The following is a 13,507-nucleotide window of genomic DNA, read 5'->3' as shown; positions in this document are numbered from 1 at the left end:
AAGGCATTTTAAGCTAGGGGTGACAAGCAAATGAGATCTAGTTTGAAGAACACAGCTAGAGTAGATGCTCCAACTCATAGTATATGATTGAAACAAACTGAGGAAATAGGGTACAATTTGACCTTCCACGTTTCAGCACAAGAAAAAGTGAATGATAGTCCTTCAGCCCTCTTCAATGACAACTGACAAGTCAAAGACAATTTCCTGTCTCTGGTGTCTGTGGAATACAATCACCCACAGCTTGAACTCAATATTATTCTGAAATGAAAATGTTTAATCATTTTAAATTTTTGAAGCTGATTTACACATACTCCTGAGAAAATTACAATAATTTAAGAGTAGTGATAAGCAAATACATAATAATTAACTACACATTTCTTTAATTAGAATTTATTTGTTTAAAAAATACAAAAGTAATTTATAGCTTCAAAAATAGACTTTTGACTCCCTTTTAGCTAATAATAACAGGATTTAAGAATGGCCTTGAAAATATTAATGGTACAAATATCTACAAGTTAGATAGCATACCTGGAAGTATTTTTAATGTATATGGGTTGGCCATGCTAGATAAGATCGCTTTTCGTCTTTATAAAATTTTTTAAAAAGTGAGCTACAAGCTAGATAGGAACAATAGCTACAAAAATCCTGGATTTTTCTTTTAAATGGAGTGCTGAAAGCCTATTTGCTTTTGTATTTCATCTTAATTTAGTGCACAGAAGTGTCATCACAGAGCTGGGCCAAATGTTTTCTTAGAATGTCAGCCAGAAGTTGGTAACAGGCTACTATCAATAAAATGTCTTTCTACACAATTGAGTTCATCACAATCCACCCCCAACAATCATTTTAAGTTTCTCAGCAATGCCTAGGGGAGTGTATGTGCCTTTTACCCTTCCTTGATGATTAGCATACCAAAGATTTTAGAGATCCAAAGGGAGGTGAGCTCCTCAGGAGAAAACCCATCATAGGAAGAACACCCCCTGTGCAGTACATGGTAGGATTCCAGCAGCTGGGCCACCCGGAGGAGGTCATGGAAGGGACACCAATGCTGCAGCTGGACCACAGCTGTCACAGGGATGATGGGAAGGGTCATTACAGTGTGTAAGTCATCCAGCAGCAGGGGGGTAACCAAGTACCACATAACTCGTATAGATACCATCACGAATTCCAGTTGTGGTTTTCACTGTCCTGTTAATGTCAAGATGTTATAAATATGAATTAAAACATCTTAATTCTTCTGTAATTAAAATGCCAATTTCTACCAGTGCAGGGAGTGTTTCATTGCTTGTAGCCAGGTATCCATAGCAGGTCTGTATTCCTCTGAGTCCTTTTGGGGCTCAAACACTGCTTCTATTCTCCTTAGCTTCTTTAGTTGTTCTTTGTCAGTCCAAAATCCTATAAACAGAAAATTCATTCTCCAGCTCAACTGTAAATATGTTATTTTTGAGTTGTTTTAATCTATTTCCAAGAGATCCAAAGCAGAAACACAGTAAGAAATCATGACAGCTTTTCTTTACTCAACCAACAACTTTCTCAGAGGGAAGCATATTTTTAACATTGTGAAAATCCTTTCCGATAGGATCCACTTGTTTGGAATTCTGACAATGCATCTGCTTAACTGGGATGGTTTCCAAGGACCAGCTCTGGTGCACTGAAGTTCCCTTAGGTTTCATCCACAAAGTGCTTTTGGCTGCAGGCCCTTCTCAATGAAGAAGGGCCACGAACCCCAAGATTTAACTGCTTTCCTACTGTCTTAAAAAATTGCATAAATGGCAGAAAACAGCTGGTGTTACAGATTCAAATTAATTTATGTTATTAAATCATTCTTGCCTGTCAAGGGCCCCAACTTTCTGACACTTTTATTTGGTGAATAAGTCTTACTCAAGCACATAGTTTTTATCTTCCATTTGTGTTATTTACATATCAGAGCAATTTAATGAAAATATATTTTGTAGGTGCATATTCAGCAAAACCATTGACAGTTTGTAGTTTTAAGTCTGGTGAATGATATAGAACAATTCTGTGTGAGTAGAGCTGTTTTTTCTGTTAATAATTTATTTTTTACTTCCATTTCCATGAAAACCTTAAAGAACAGAGGCTCAGCTCACAGATGACAGGACACAACTTCAGCAGGAATGGCATGGCTGCAGGTAAGTGCACATGATCCACCCCCATCCAGCACTGCTCAGGCAGCACAAATATGGGAATGGACACAGAGTCAAGAAAGAGGAGGCAGCAAAGACAGGGTTCACCTCTTTCTTCTCCAGTACATCCTTCTAACTGTACTGTACAGAGAAGCAAACACTATTTACCTTGGATTCCCACAAAAAAGGCTAAAGTAATCCTTTGGGGAGTTCTTACAATTATTTGAAGTTATGCCCTTTTTTTGTCTGATTTTTTTTTCTCTTCATATTTACAAAAATGCATTATAAAGGGAAAAACAACAACCTTTTTAATGTCTACATACCTGAAGCAAGGCCTGCTAGAAAAGCTGCACCAAGACTAGACATATCTGCGTTTGCAGGTTTTTCTATTTTCTTATTAATTAAATCTGAAGTCATCTGCATAACAAAACTATTATTACTGACACCTCCATCAGCTCTATAGGGAGAAGGGAAAAAGTAGTTAGAAAAATGTGTTAAATTCAAATGCTTATTGCTGGCATTTCAGAAAACAAGTCTTGGTGTTCCACACCTATGCATACATCTTCCTGTACCCATACACAAATGTGTTTCCACTTTGTGGGTAAGTTTAGTGGCCAGAAGAAAGTGCCATGAAAAAAAAGAATGTTTAAACTGGGGGAGGAACGGTAGACAGACAGGGACACAGGACACTATCAAAAGCTCTGAAAGCTCTGTCTTTTAAAACCATAAATCATCCTGGCTGAAATGTTAGAGTTTATAACAGAACCTTTACATAGTTACCACCACAACATGACAATAGTCAAAACCATTACACTAAACAAACCCTTTCAGGTGCTCTCAGATCTGGAAGAGTACCCCTTTCCTTATTACCAAATCTTTGTACTAGTGAGCTAAAATGCCTTCACTGTTGCTTCTCTTTATGAGGAAGTTCAGAATGAGGCTTCCATCTATCTATTTTCCTAATAGCATCATGTTGGGGACCAATTTAATGGACAAAACTAGAACTTATCAATGGAAATCTTTAATCATCTGAGAGTACAAAGTAATCGCACTTGCAAACAAAAGTAACTGTGACAAAAAGCAATCTTTGAAATGTCAGAGATTGGTTCATTATGCTCTTGGACTCCAATACCAGCCAAGCATGGAGCTGTTGCTCTATCAAATGTGGTGTAGAAAAGACCTCTACCGTTTATTGCTATAGAAAGTGTTGGGTAATAAAACTTATTAATTGCTTTAAGATCTTCAATTCAAATATGCCAGGTGAAGTCTTTCATACTATTAAAAATTTCCAAATACTCAGTTTTACATTTAGCTAAATTTTGCTGCTGGATACTTTGAAGATTCAATCTGTACATCTGCTAGCTCCAAGTTCCTATGTGCCATTTGACCAGGGATGTGCTATTTCACAGAACACATGAACATTCCAGGGCTCCAGGGACCACCAGGATCATCCTTATAAAGGTTCCTGCAGGGTGTTACACCACAGGACAGGTGGGATAAAGTGAGGGCTCTTTCTCTGTGTTTTCCTTGATGGTGTTGAGACAAGCAAAGAGAAGTAATAGGAAAGTAGAGGACTAATGAAAACAACAACTTGGTAGGAGCTTGTAAGAGCCAGAGACTGGGAAAGAACAAGGGATACAGGACAACAGCTAAAAAGGGAATGAAACTATTTATGGGATAAAAGCAAAAACAAAAAATCAAAAGTAACTGACAGATACTGAAGATGTGCAGATAAAAGGATAGGAGAGCAGTTTACAACTCTACTGAAAACTCCACTGAGTTTATCTCATTATCTTCTAATGCTTAAGCCACAAGTTGAATTGCTACTGATGCTAGTTAACTATTAGTCACTATATGAAGCAGCAATTTTCTATCGATGAATAAAAAATAAAACGATCATACAATTTAAAGTTTACATTACAACATAAGTGGGATCAGAATTCTAATGTTCCCTAGGCTGTACTTCCACACTTCCCATTTTTCAGTTTCCACTCTTAATGTGACTTCTCAAATTTTGGATGCAATTTTCCATGTAAAAAAGTTTCCTAAGGAATCAAAAATTCAGATATTTTTAATCTTTTTGTCTCCATTAAGCCCCCAAGCCTGGCTGTTTCTTCACCTTTGCCTACTCTGCTCCAGTACGTGATGGAAAAGAGAAACTTTTAGCACCTCCCACCTTGTACTCTCAGTTTTCTTCCACTACTCAAGAGTGATTTGTGTCCACATGCCTGCCAGTCTGTTCCTTCCTCTGCAGAGGCACAGGAGGGATAGGAAGGCTGCCTCTCTCTTCATCACAGTGCCGTGCTGACCCCTGGCTGCCCGAAGGAGGAATTTTGTCGGAGAGCCTTCTGAGCCCCAGAGGGCTGGAGGCTCTGACAACTGCTGTGTTCAGAGGAAGCACCTACTGAACTGTGAACTGTAGTCTTCCAGCAATGTATAATTCGGTTAAATTTTCATCAAATGTTGTGAAAGCATATTCACCGTTACCTCACTAAATTTGATCTGCTTCTTCAAAGATTAAAGCAAAACCAATGTCTTAACAACTGAATTGTAAAAATATTCTCCCTCTTTCCCTCACAAATAGAACAAATAGTTTTAACTGATGTCTTCAAAAAATAGTCTGTGAAAGACCCGGCACAAAATGTGTCAGTATGAAAGAATGATTACAAAGGGTAAAATGACCTTTGGGGTAGGCATTGCTATGTGCACTCTAGTGCTACTTGAAAACATGCATTTGCCTTCTCTTTTATTATTGTTTTAATAATTAGAGCAATTTGTTACTCCCCTACTGCCAATCATCAATGCCAATAGGTGTGGGGAGACTCTACTGCTGCTTAAGCTACATTAACATTTGACTTGGGAATCATCCATTTCTCAACAACAGAATTTTTACAGTAAGATAAAATGCATAATAAAGTTCACATCGACCTAAAGTCAAATTCCCATATATCAAATTTAGAAGTTACACAGAACTTACCGAATGGTTTGAAGAGGAATGTGCACCTTCTTCACAATGGTATCATAAAGCACTTTGTTTCTTTAAAAAAAATATTCAGTTGAATTAAGCATTATATATTCCATAAAGTGTTTCCAGTATCTACATAGTCAGAAAATAAAATACAAGGCAAAAAAAGCCTCAGTTCTGTCAGAACTGCTCCAATAGCTAGTGAGTCTCTAAAATGCACAGATAAAAAAAACCAAACCCCCTGAAACTGGTCTTTGGTCCTTATCATTACTACAAAGGCACAAGTATGGCTAAATCATGGCCCATTCTATAGCAAGTCACCGTGGAAGGTTCACTGTTTCCACTGAAAATTGCCGACAGGTTTCTACAGACAAGATGCCATCACTGATTCCTCACTTAGAGTGAGGCAAGTAGGCCAACAGAGTGTTAACTGGAGTTCACCCAGCTATTTTTTAAGGGTAATATCTGAAGGCTTCAAGTTTGACTTGTTCTGAAACATTTCAGTTAATGGGAGAAAATCTAAACACAAAGGATCTCTACTCTTTTCTATTTATTTGTGTGATTCTTGGGAAGTTCTGTGTAGGGGCAGAAGTTGGACTCTATGATCCTGATGGGTCTCTTCCAACTCAGCATATTCCATGATTCTATAATATAAAACTTTGAGCTTCAGGGGTACTTTAAACATAGCTGGAATGGGCTACAGCTTCTGACAAAACACTGTCACCAGAGTAAGGACAAACTTCAAAGAGAAAACATTTTTAGAACATGCAACAAACAATATAATTTAACAATCTATATGGTTACTATATAAAAAAAACCTCTGAACTAGCAAACATACACAAGTGTAATTGCAAAGTGTTAAGAAAAAAGGAAGCAGCTGAAACTCCTTTCCAGCATAACAGTAACGGATCACTACTATTAATATTTTACAATCTGCAGAAGTCCAAGTATCCATTTAATGGTGCTGATCTAAATAAAAGCAAATGTAAGAAATAAGCCAGGTAATTAAGCAAACAGTACCTGAAAGCTATAGATTCCAGTATAGCTCGTACAAGATGGTTTCTGGTAGTGGAAGGCTTCAGCCCCATGAAAGAGGCACATAAATATGTGCCATCCACAGAAACCTGCACAACAGATGTCACCATGAGTTCAGTGAATTGTGTTTGTAGGCTTTTAAGAAAGGAGTCAAAGAGTAAGAAGAAAAAAATAACTTACAACAATTACAGGCAGCAGTGAGAGAAGAAAATTGAAAACAATACGTAAGAGGAATATAGTGTTATTGTAGCTACCTCAGTGAACAGTTTAAATAGCTTCTTTCAAGAGCAAAAGTTTTAAGTGTCTTATTTCAAATCTGACATACTAAATAAGACTAAGCTATGTGATTTATCTTCAAAATATGTACAGGGTACATTTTGTCTAGGACAGGGCACACTGATACTGCTGTTCTCCAACAAGATTTCACACACCCCTTCCTGAACTACTGAAAGAAAGATTAATTGACTTTTAAAAGTAACACTGAAATGGATGATAATACTTTTTATTAATGTATACTACAGCCTATTATCAGTTACACTAATAAGCACAGTCCAAGAAAAATTCTAAGTGTTCTTGTTTTTACAGGAGAACTAGAGGACTAATGTATGAATCTCTGTTTCCACTCCTCCACTACTCTGATGAACTTTATCACAAAATATTAGTTGGCTGATGTGTACCTGGTTTGTGACAATGTTCAATCTTATTTTCAGTGTAGACAGTAACTTTTAAACCGAAACAATCCTTTTCAGTTGTATTGTGCGAAGTATCAATTATGACAACACTTACCAGAAGTTTGAATTTCATGCTTATAAAATACATACACACATATTTATAGTTAGGAAAATGCTATCATATGCTAAAAAACCCAAAACACCAGTGTACAGATAGGCGGACACAGCCAAAAAGAAAGCTGGCATTTTGAGAAATTCCTAAATAGAAGAAACTTCTGCGTCAAAGAAAATATTCTTTTTGTTTCCACATAAAAGTACCCTTACCACTCTGAGAATGGAGCCACTTGTCCAGCTCAGCAGTACAATAAGGATTCATGGCTTCTAAATTTAACGTTTTTCACGTACAAGATAATCTAAAAGGTGTAGACTCATATTCTACATAAGGGTATCTAGAAAGAATTGATCATTAAAAAAAAGAAGAAAAGAGCATGCACATCCACGCATACCCCCCACTGAAGAGCCCTACAGTTTTGCTGTTACTATTAACCACAGAAATGGAAGCCTGGAAACCTATTTCTAGCAGAATGAGTAAAAGGAAAAAAATTATTAATGCAAATATTCACCCCATTTTAAATATAATTTCACAGTGATGTTCCTCTCTGTGTACTGCACCACAGCAGTAGAATCCAGCAAGAAAGACACTTGTTCTTATTGCCTAATTATGGATGAGTAGAGGAACATTTTACCTTGTGTAGGAAATGGCCACGTGAGCTTTCTAAGAACCCTTTCTAAGGGCTGTCATTCTGAGGACTAAGAAATATTATAATAGAATCAATTTGTGTTAGCATCTAGCCATGTGGAGCTACACAGACACATTACAGCCCAGAAGTGTTCCACTCTGTTATGTCCCTTTTCACACCATGTAATCCCCTCAGTTTCTAAGTGGACACACAGTCTGTCACTGAGTCTGCACGGTCCACTGGAATAAGCAGGGGTTTTAAAAAGCAAAGAAACCCACACTGGAGGGGACTATTAGTGGCTGCTAGATGTCACAGTTAAAGAGAAATCCATTCAGTTATCCAAGTACAGCTTCTAAATTTGGACTGGGAATACCAGAATTAAGGAGAAAGACTGAATCAGTATTAACTGGGAAGCTGGCTGGGGTTCCTTATGGAGAGAGTGCCAAGAAAGCAAGGGAGAGAAAAACCCACAAAGCAAAACAAAAAGATACAAACAAAAAAGAAATTTTGCCAATATCTCTAGAACTTGAACACTAATAGAAATAAAACTTCAGAAAATACTGAGACTAACATTTGTCTACCTCAGGATTCCTGCCTGCCAATACTGGAATTTAGCATAGCTCAACACTTGCTTGTTCCTAGCACAGTTACTCCCAGTAAATGCGAAACAGAGGCCCCTTAGCACAATCAAATTCTATATCCCTAGAGACTGGGGTGGCTGTTTGAGAGCAGGGAGCTGGGCTACCTGGAGAAGAAATGAAATTCCTCTTTGCTTTGTTCTTCAGGACTTACACAAAGGGAAGGTTAAAGATGTTAAGTTTCTTCAGAAAGAACCACTAGTCCTGGGAATGATTAAAATGAGTATGGTAGACAAATGAAGATTTAAAAAAACCTCAAAAAACTTTTAGAAACATACAGAGATGAGGTAATTCAAACCAATCAATCACTGAGACTTCTAAGAGAGATGTTTATCCTACTGAGTTTGATCATTCCCAGGAGAAGTGTCTAAACATTATCTTCATTTTTCATAACACCAGGAATTGCAATCTTGCTCATTGTTTGTAAATATTCTGATGAATTGCAACGTACATCTTGAGAAAAGGTAGAATAAAATGAATTATTTTAGAACAGTGCTCAGAAGTATTGTCTCAGTGATGGCTCTGCAGGAGGCAGAAAAGCTACGGGATCAGTTTTTGTCTCTGCAGGCACTGCCTATGTTCCTGGGGGCAAATCATTCAGTTTATCTGTCCTTCACTAATTTTTCTATTTGGTAGGGTTTTTCTCAAGGGGAGGATGGTGTTTATGCATTCTGACAATGGTCTTCATACATCATGATAAGCGACAGACAGTAAGAACCTGAGTAGTACAGAATAAATACTGTGATAGGATGTAAATTATTACATTTAAACATGTAAAAGTTGAAGTTTTAATTAGGTTAGTAAATTAATAATTTTACCTGAAGACCTGGAATGAAACAAACGCCTTGAGAATCAGCAATACTCTGTGCCATTTCTGCTGTTTCATCTACACTGGTGAAAAGATCTGTAAGGATGCATAAGTTGTGTGCTTTTATTACATTTACTTCAATTTCTTCATTTTGTCTTGCTAAGAGACAGAAATCTAGAGGTTGACTACTGCCTTTTGTAATATTCTCAGACTACATGTTCTAAGGGAAATGAGCACTTCTCCTCTATTTCATGTCCATCAGTCACATTAAAAAACTCAAACTATTCAGATGAAGGCTAAACTCAAAAGGATCCTCTCATACCTCTTGTGCTGTAGCCTTTTAATCTTCACATCCTGTAAGAGGTCATTATATTTCCAAATAGACAGAAATGGGAACTGAGACTGGTAACAGTGGCACCCTAAGAGTGCTAAAACCTTAAATTCACAACACATGAGATGCTTTTCTCCCCAAAAAGATGTTCTTATTGTCAGCCCAACTACCAAGCAATTACAGAGGAAGTCCTTAATATCCATATTTTATCACCACTCTTAGTATCTTTACAAGTGACTGACACTTAAATAAGGTAATCACTTCTTATCACATCACCTCTTGGATAGACCTACTTTTATTCTCTGTCCAGCCAGAACTTTTCTTTCATAACTCTACTGACACTCCTCTTTAGCTTGTTCTTCACCCACATGCAATTCTTGTACCAACACCAATCTTCATAATTTTAACTAATAATGCCCTTATGTGGCCACATAACATGTTTTTACAAAAGACTAGAGGTCTTCTGTACATGAGATCTATTGCTTTTTCTTGTCAAAAAAGTGAATTCTCCTATTAAAGATAAATTAGGTTAATCTAGCTAAACTTACCTTTGAAAAACCCATCCTAGTAACTTATCAGGAGTTTCAATTTACCTTTGTAACCTTCATGAATTTGATTGAAAACTTTGGATTGTACTGTGCTCAAACTAATAAACCCAAATCACACCTTTTCCTTCTTGTTGTCTTTGCTGTTACTGAATTATAAAAATAGTACCTCTACACAAGGACAGAAAAAGAAAAAATTAAGATTGACTTCATGTTGAAATTCCATATACTACTACTTCTAAATTCTTAGAAGTGATATGATCACACTAAAAGAAATTAAACTAAGTCTGCCTTGCTGCAGAAATTCCTGATTCCAAACCTTTACCACTATTATGCCTCATCTTCATCCATGGTGAGCCTCACCACCCTTACTGAGGCTTACCTCGTGTTTTGGCCCAATTCCTTCTTAGAGCAAAAGTTTTACCATTCTCTAAAGCTGATAAAAGCCTCTGAATTCTGCTTCTCTGCAATAATATTTTCAGAAAATAAAGGTCTTACTTGTTACAGTGTTTAAAGCAGCATGCCTTTTTTAATCTCCCTCTAAAACTTCCCTTTTTTTTTTCCTGTGGTAGCAACTGTAGGTCATGACCATTTTACTACTGACTAGCTAGAAATCCTTCATACTGTGCATACACCAATAAAATCCATTTTAAGTATGGATAAGTTTGATATGCATAAGTACATATTTTAACTGACAGCTGAGTCTACAGTGCTGAACTGAGTCATTTCCTCAAAAGCCTCGTGGCTGTTGCTCTCCAGGCTTAGTCAAATGTTGGATGACAAAGACCTGAGGACCAACCTGAGTCACATTTAGCCCTCAAGGGCACATACCAGAGAACATAAATGCACCATATGCACCAAAAGCTGACAATTTCAAGAAATAGGAAATTTTGTGGGGAGCTACACTTCAGGAAAACCTTTCCCAGACAATCTTTCCTTGCATCTTAGTAAAAATGTACTAAGTTTCTAAGTAAGCCAAGTAAATTTCTAATACACTCAGAACAGTTGTCCTATAAACAACCAGTAGTCAGCTACTACAGAGCTATTATTTTCTTAGTCTTTCATTAAACTGGAATGCAAAGCCCTTCATTACATAATAATACCAGCCAACAGGCACATTACCTCTATGTGAAGCAACACTGACAGTACCATTACTTGAGAAGTTCTCCACGTTATTTTCATATAAATCAAGCCTGTTATTAATTCTGAGATGTGTAGCTTGAGATCTCTCAAAAGCATTGCAGCAAGTGCTTGTGGAATCAGGAAGTTTGTCGTGCTCAAGAGAAAGCAAGGAGTTAAATGTTTCAGGAAGATAAAAGCCTCCATAGGTAGGAGAGTCTGAGGCAGAGACTGAAGAGGAGATGATTGTACAAGCCAAACTCCAACTCCCTGCAGCAAACCCATCCAGCACAGAACCTACTAACTAAGACACTGCATTTTTGCTGCCCAAAGCATGTGGGCTGGTTTCTTCAGTTATGAATTACTCAATTATTCAGTTATTCAACTATGAATAATAAAACCAAGTCCAGTAACATAACTATGAACCTGTAAAAAAGTTTCTTAAGCAGTTATATATTTTACCCTCTATAAAGAACTTACCTATATCCTGAGCCCACTTTATGGCAGTGCCAATGTCCGATATAGTGCCTTCAGTTAAGTAAACAACTTCTTTCCCAATCTTCCAACCAATCAGTGGATATAGACCTTCATTATTTTCCATGAAAGAAAACCACTTAGTTAAATTAAATGTTTCCAGAAAAACATATACAAGCATTAACCACAATAAGACCAAACAAAAAAAAACATTTATTCAATCCCTTTGCAGAATTGAAGCTAAAAAAAAAAGTCAGCAATAGAGGTTAAGTATATTGTTTGAAAATTTAGTGATGGGATTACAAGAGACTTGAGCAACAGGTTGTTGGACCAAAGTTAACAAAAAAAAAAAATCACTATCAAAATACAAAAAAGCCCCCTTTAAACTGAAGAGTTATCTGTACTTACTTTTATTTTTTATATGATAAGAGATTGTGAATACCTATAAATTTATCAATGTTTTCCTATTTAAGTCCATCCAATTTTCCCCAAGGGATTCTAAAAAGTCAGACTCTTTTCCCCCCAAAACAAAAAGCATCTTTCAAAGAGCTGACTGCAGATGTCCCCCAGCACTGCAGCTGGACAAAGGGCTCTTCAGGTCACTCAGTAAGAACCTCAGCAATCAGTGGCCACTGCAACAACAACTTCACCCAATCAAGCTCGGCAACTGTTGGAGTGAAGGAATCACCCAGACTTCATGGGACCCTGCTCAGGACTCGGAGATCAGGGGTAATGCAGCAAAGGTAAACGAGTCCCAGTTTACCTTTACGAGGAGCAGAAATGCAGCAGAAGAATCTAGGGATTCTCTCTGCTTTCTCAAAGTGACTTTGCTGATAGATGTGTTCCTCACAGAATCATCCCTAGTTTGCTTACCTGTGTCCAAGAGAGTTGCATGGTAGCACTAGTGCAGTTCCAGAAATTTGGTTACTGCTGGAGGCACTCTGGTGCTTACAATGTAAACCAATACAAACCAATCAGCAGCATCTATTTAGATTACAGTTTGTATTTGTCTCTTGAAAGGGAAAAAGTGATATACATATCTCCAGACCATTGGTACAGGTGTGCCTTACGATCTTTCTTTTTCACCAAAGATAAAGTCACAATGAAAAAAGAGCAAAAAATTAGTTGAGCCAAAAGTCCTAAAGAAAGACAGCTAATTAGGGACAGAGAAGTCCCTCCATCAGGTGGCCTTCCTGAAGATGCTCTCACCAGAGTCTCCAGTAGTGTAAAATAATCCTGCCTCTAGGCAATGGATCCATATGACACTCAGCATAACCGGAGTTACTAAGAACCATCAGACTGCCAGAGGGACAGCTTTTACATCTGTACAACATGACTCCATCACTGAATTGTGACAAGTGCTGTTCTTGAAGGAACTACTTTATTTCTGGTTTTTTTAAACTGTCATATATAAGAGCTAAATGTAGACCAGAAACTAGAACAGCAGCTGATGAGCAGCTTGCACAAAGATGCTGTAGGGATTAATCCTGCAGTCTTAAATACATATGTCAACTTTAAAGACTGAACAAATTACATTTAATGCCCAGGGCACTGAGAAAGCCAGGTACTTAATTTGTCCTACTAACTGTCCCCATGACTGCCAAAGACATAGGGAAAATCATTTTAGCATAAGTATCAGCCTAAAGCAGTAGAAGTTTCACAGCACTGCCTTAGAAGATTTTAACTTCTATCAGATCACAGCTAAGTATTTCCTTAAAACAATACAGAATGGAAAAACCTTACAGCATGGTTTTTGCTATTAGATTTCCACAGACTACATATGTATGATTTCCTAATGACATGATTAATTAGCCTAAAATCATTTGCATTCATAGGGAATTCTATGTCTATGCTATTCAGTTCTGACACATCTCATTTATTTGCCAGGGTCCTTCAAGACTTGAGCTGGTAAAAGACTCCTTAGCACACTGCTGTCCTCCTTCCCAGCCCCACCCATCCCACTTTAAGTTGCAGACTTCCCAAAATTAGTAACTCTTTAAAAATATGACAGACAGAGAGAGCTTGTGTGGGCAAATTTAC

General features: G+C 37.4%; 1 protein-coding gene across 4 annotated transcripts in view; it reads right to left on the bottom strand.

Annotated features, from left to right (window-relative positions):
• Nucleotides 1-253: 253 nt before the first annotated feature.
• The window catches only part of GK5 (glycerol kinase 5), a 29,653-nt gene continuing 16,399 nt past the window's right edge, over nt 254-13,507 (bottom strand). For all 4 annotated transcript variants that reach the window (XM_039389800.1, XM_039389805.1, XM_027739589.2 and 1 more), the window contains 6 exons: nt 11,474-11,578; nt 9,009-9,094; nt 6,127-6,230; nt 5,119-5,178; nt 2,465-2,598; nt 254-1,392 (listed from right to left, as the gene is read on the bottom strand). In XM_039389800.1, coding sequence (XP_039245734.1) covers nt 1,256-1,392; nt 2,465-2,598; nt 5,119-5,178; nt 6,127-6,230; nt 9,009-9,094; nt 11,474-11,578 — 626 coding nt within the window. In that variant the 3' untranslated portion in view covers nt 254-1,255. The remainder of the gene's footprint in view (nt 1,393-2,464; nt 2,599-5,118; nt 5,179-6,126; nt 6,231-9,008; nt 9,095-11,473; nt 11,579-13,507) is intronic.

The sequence above is a fragment of the Pipra filicauda genome, unplaced genomic scaffold (assembly GCF_003945595.2).
Source record: "Pipra filicauda isolate LSUMZ 115617 unplaced genomic scaffold, ASM394559v2 scaffold126_size2276778_pilon, whole genome shotgun sequence".
Lineage (NCBI taxonomy): Eukaryota > Metazoa > Chordata > Aves > Passeriformes > Pipridae > Pipra > Pipra filicauda.
The sequence above is the reverse complement of the archived record's forward strand: the minus strand, read 5'-3'. Positions and strand labels throughout refer to the sequence as shown.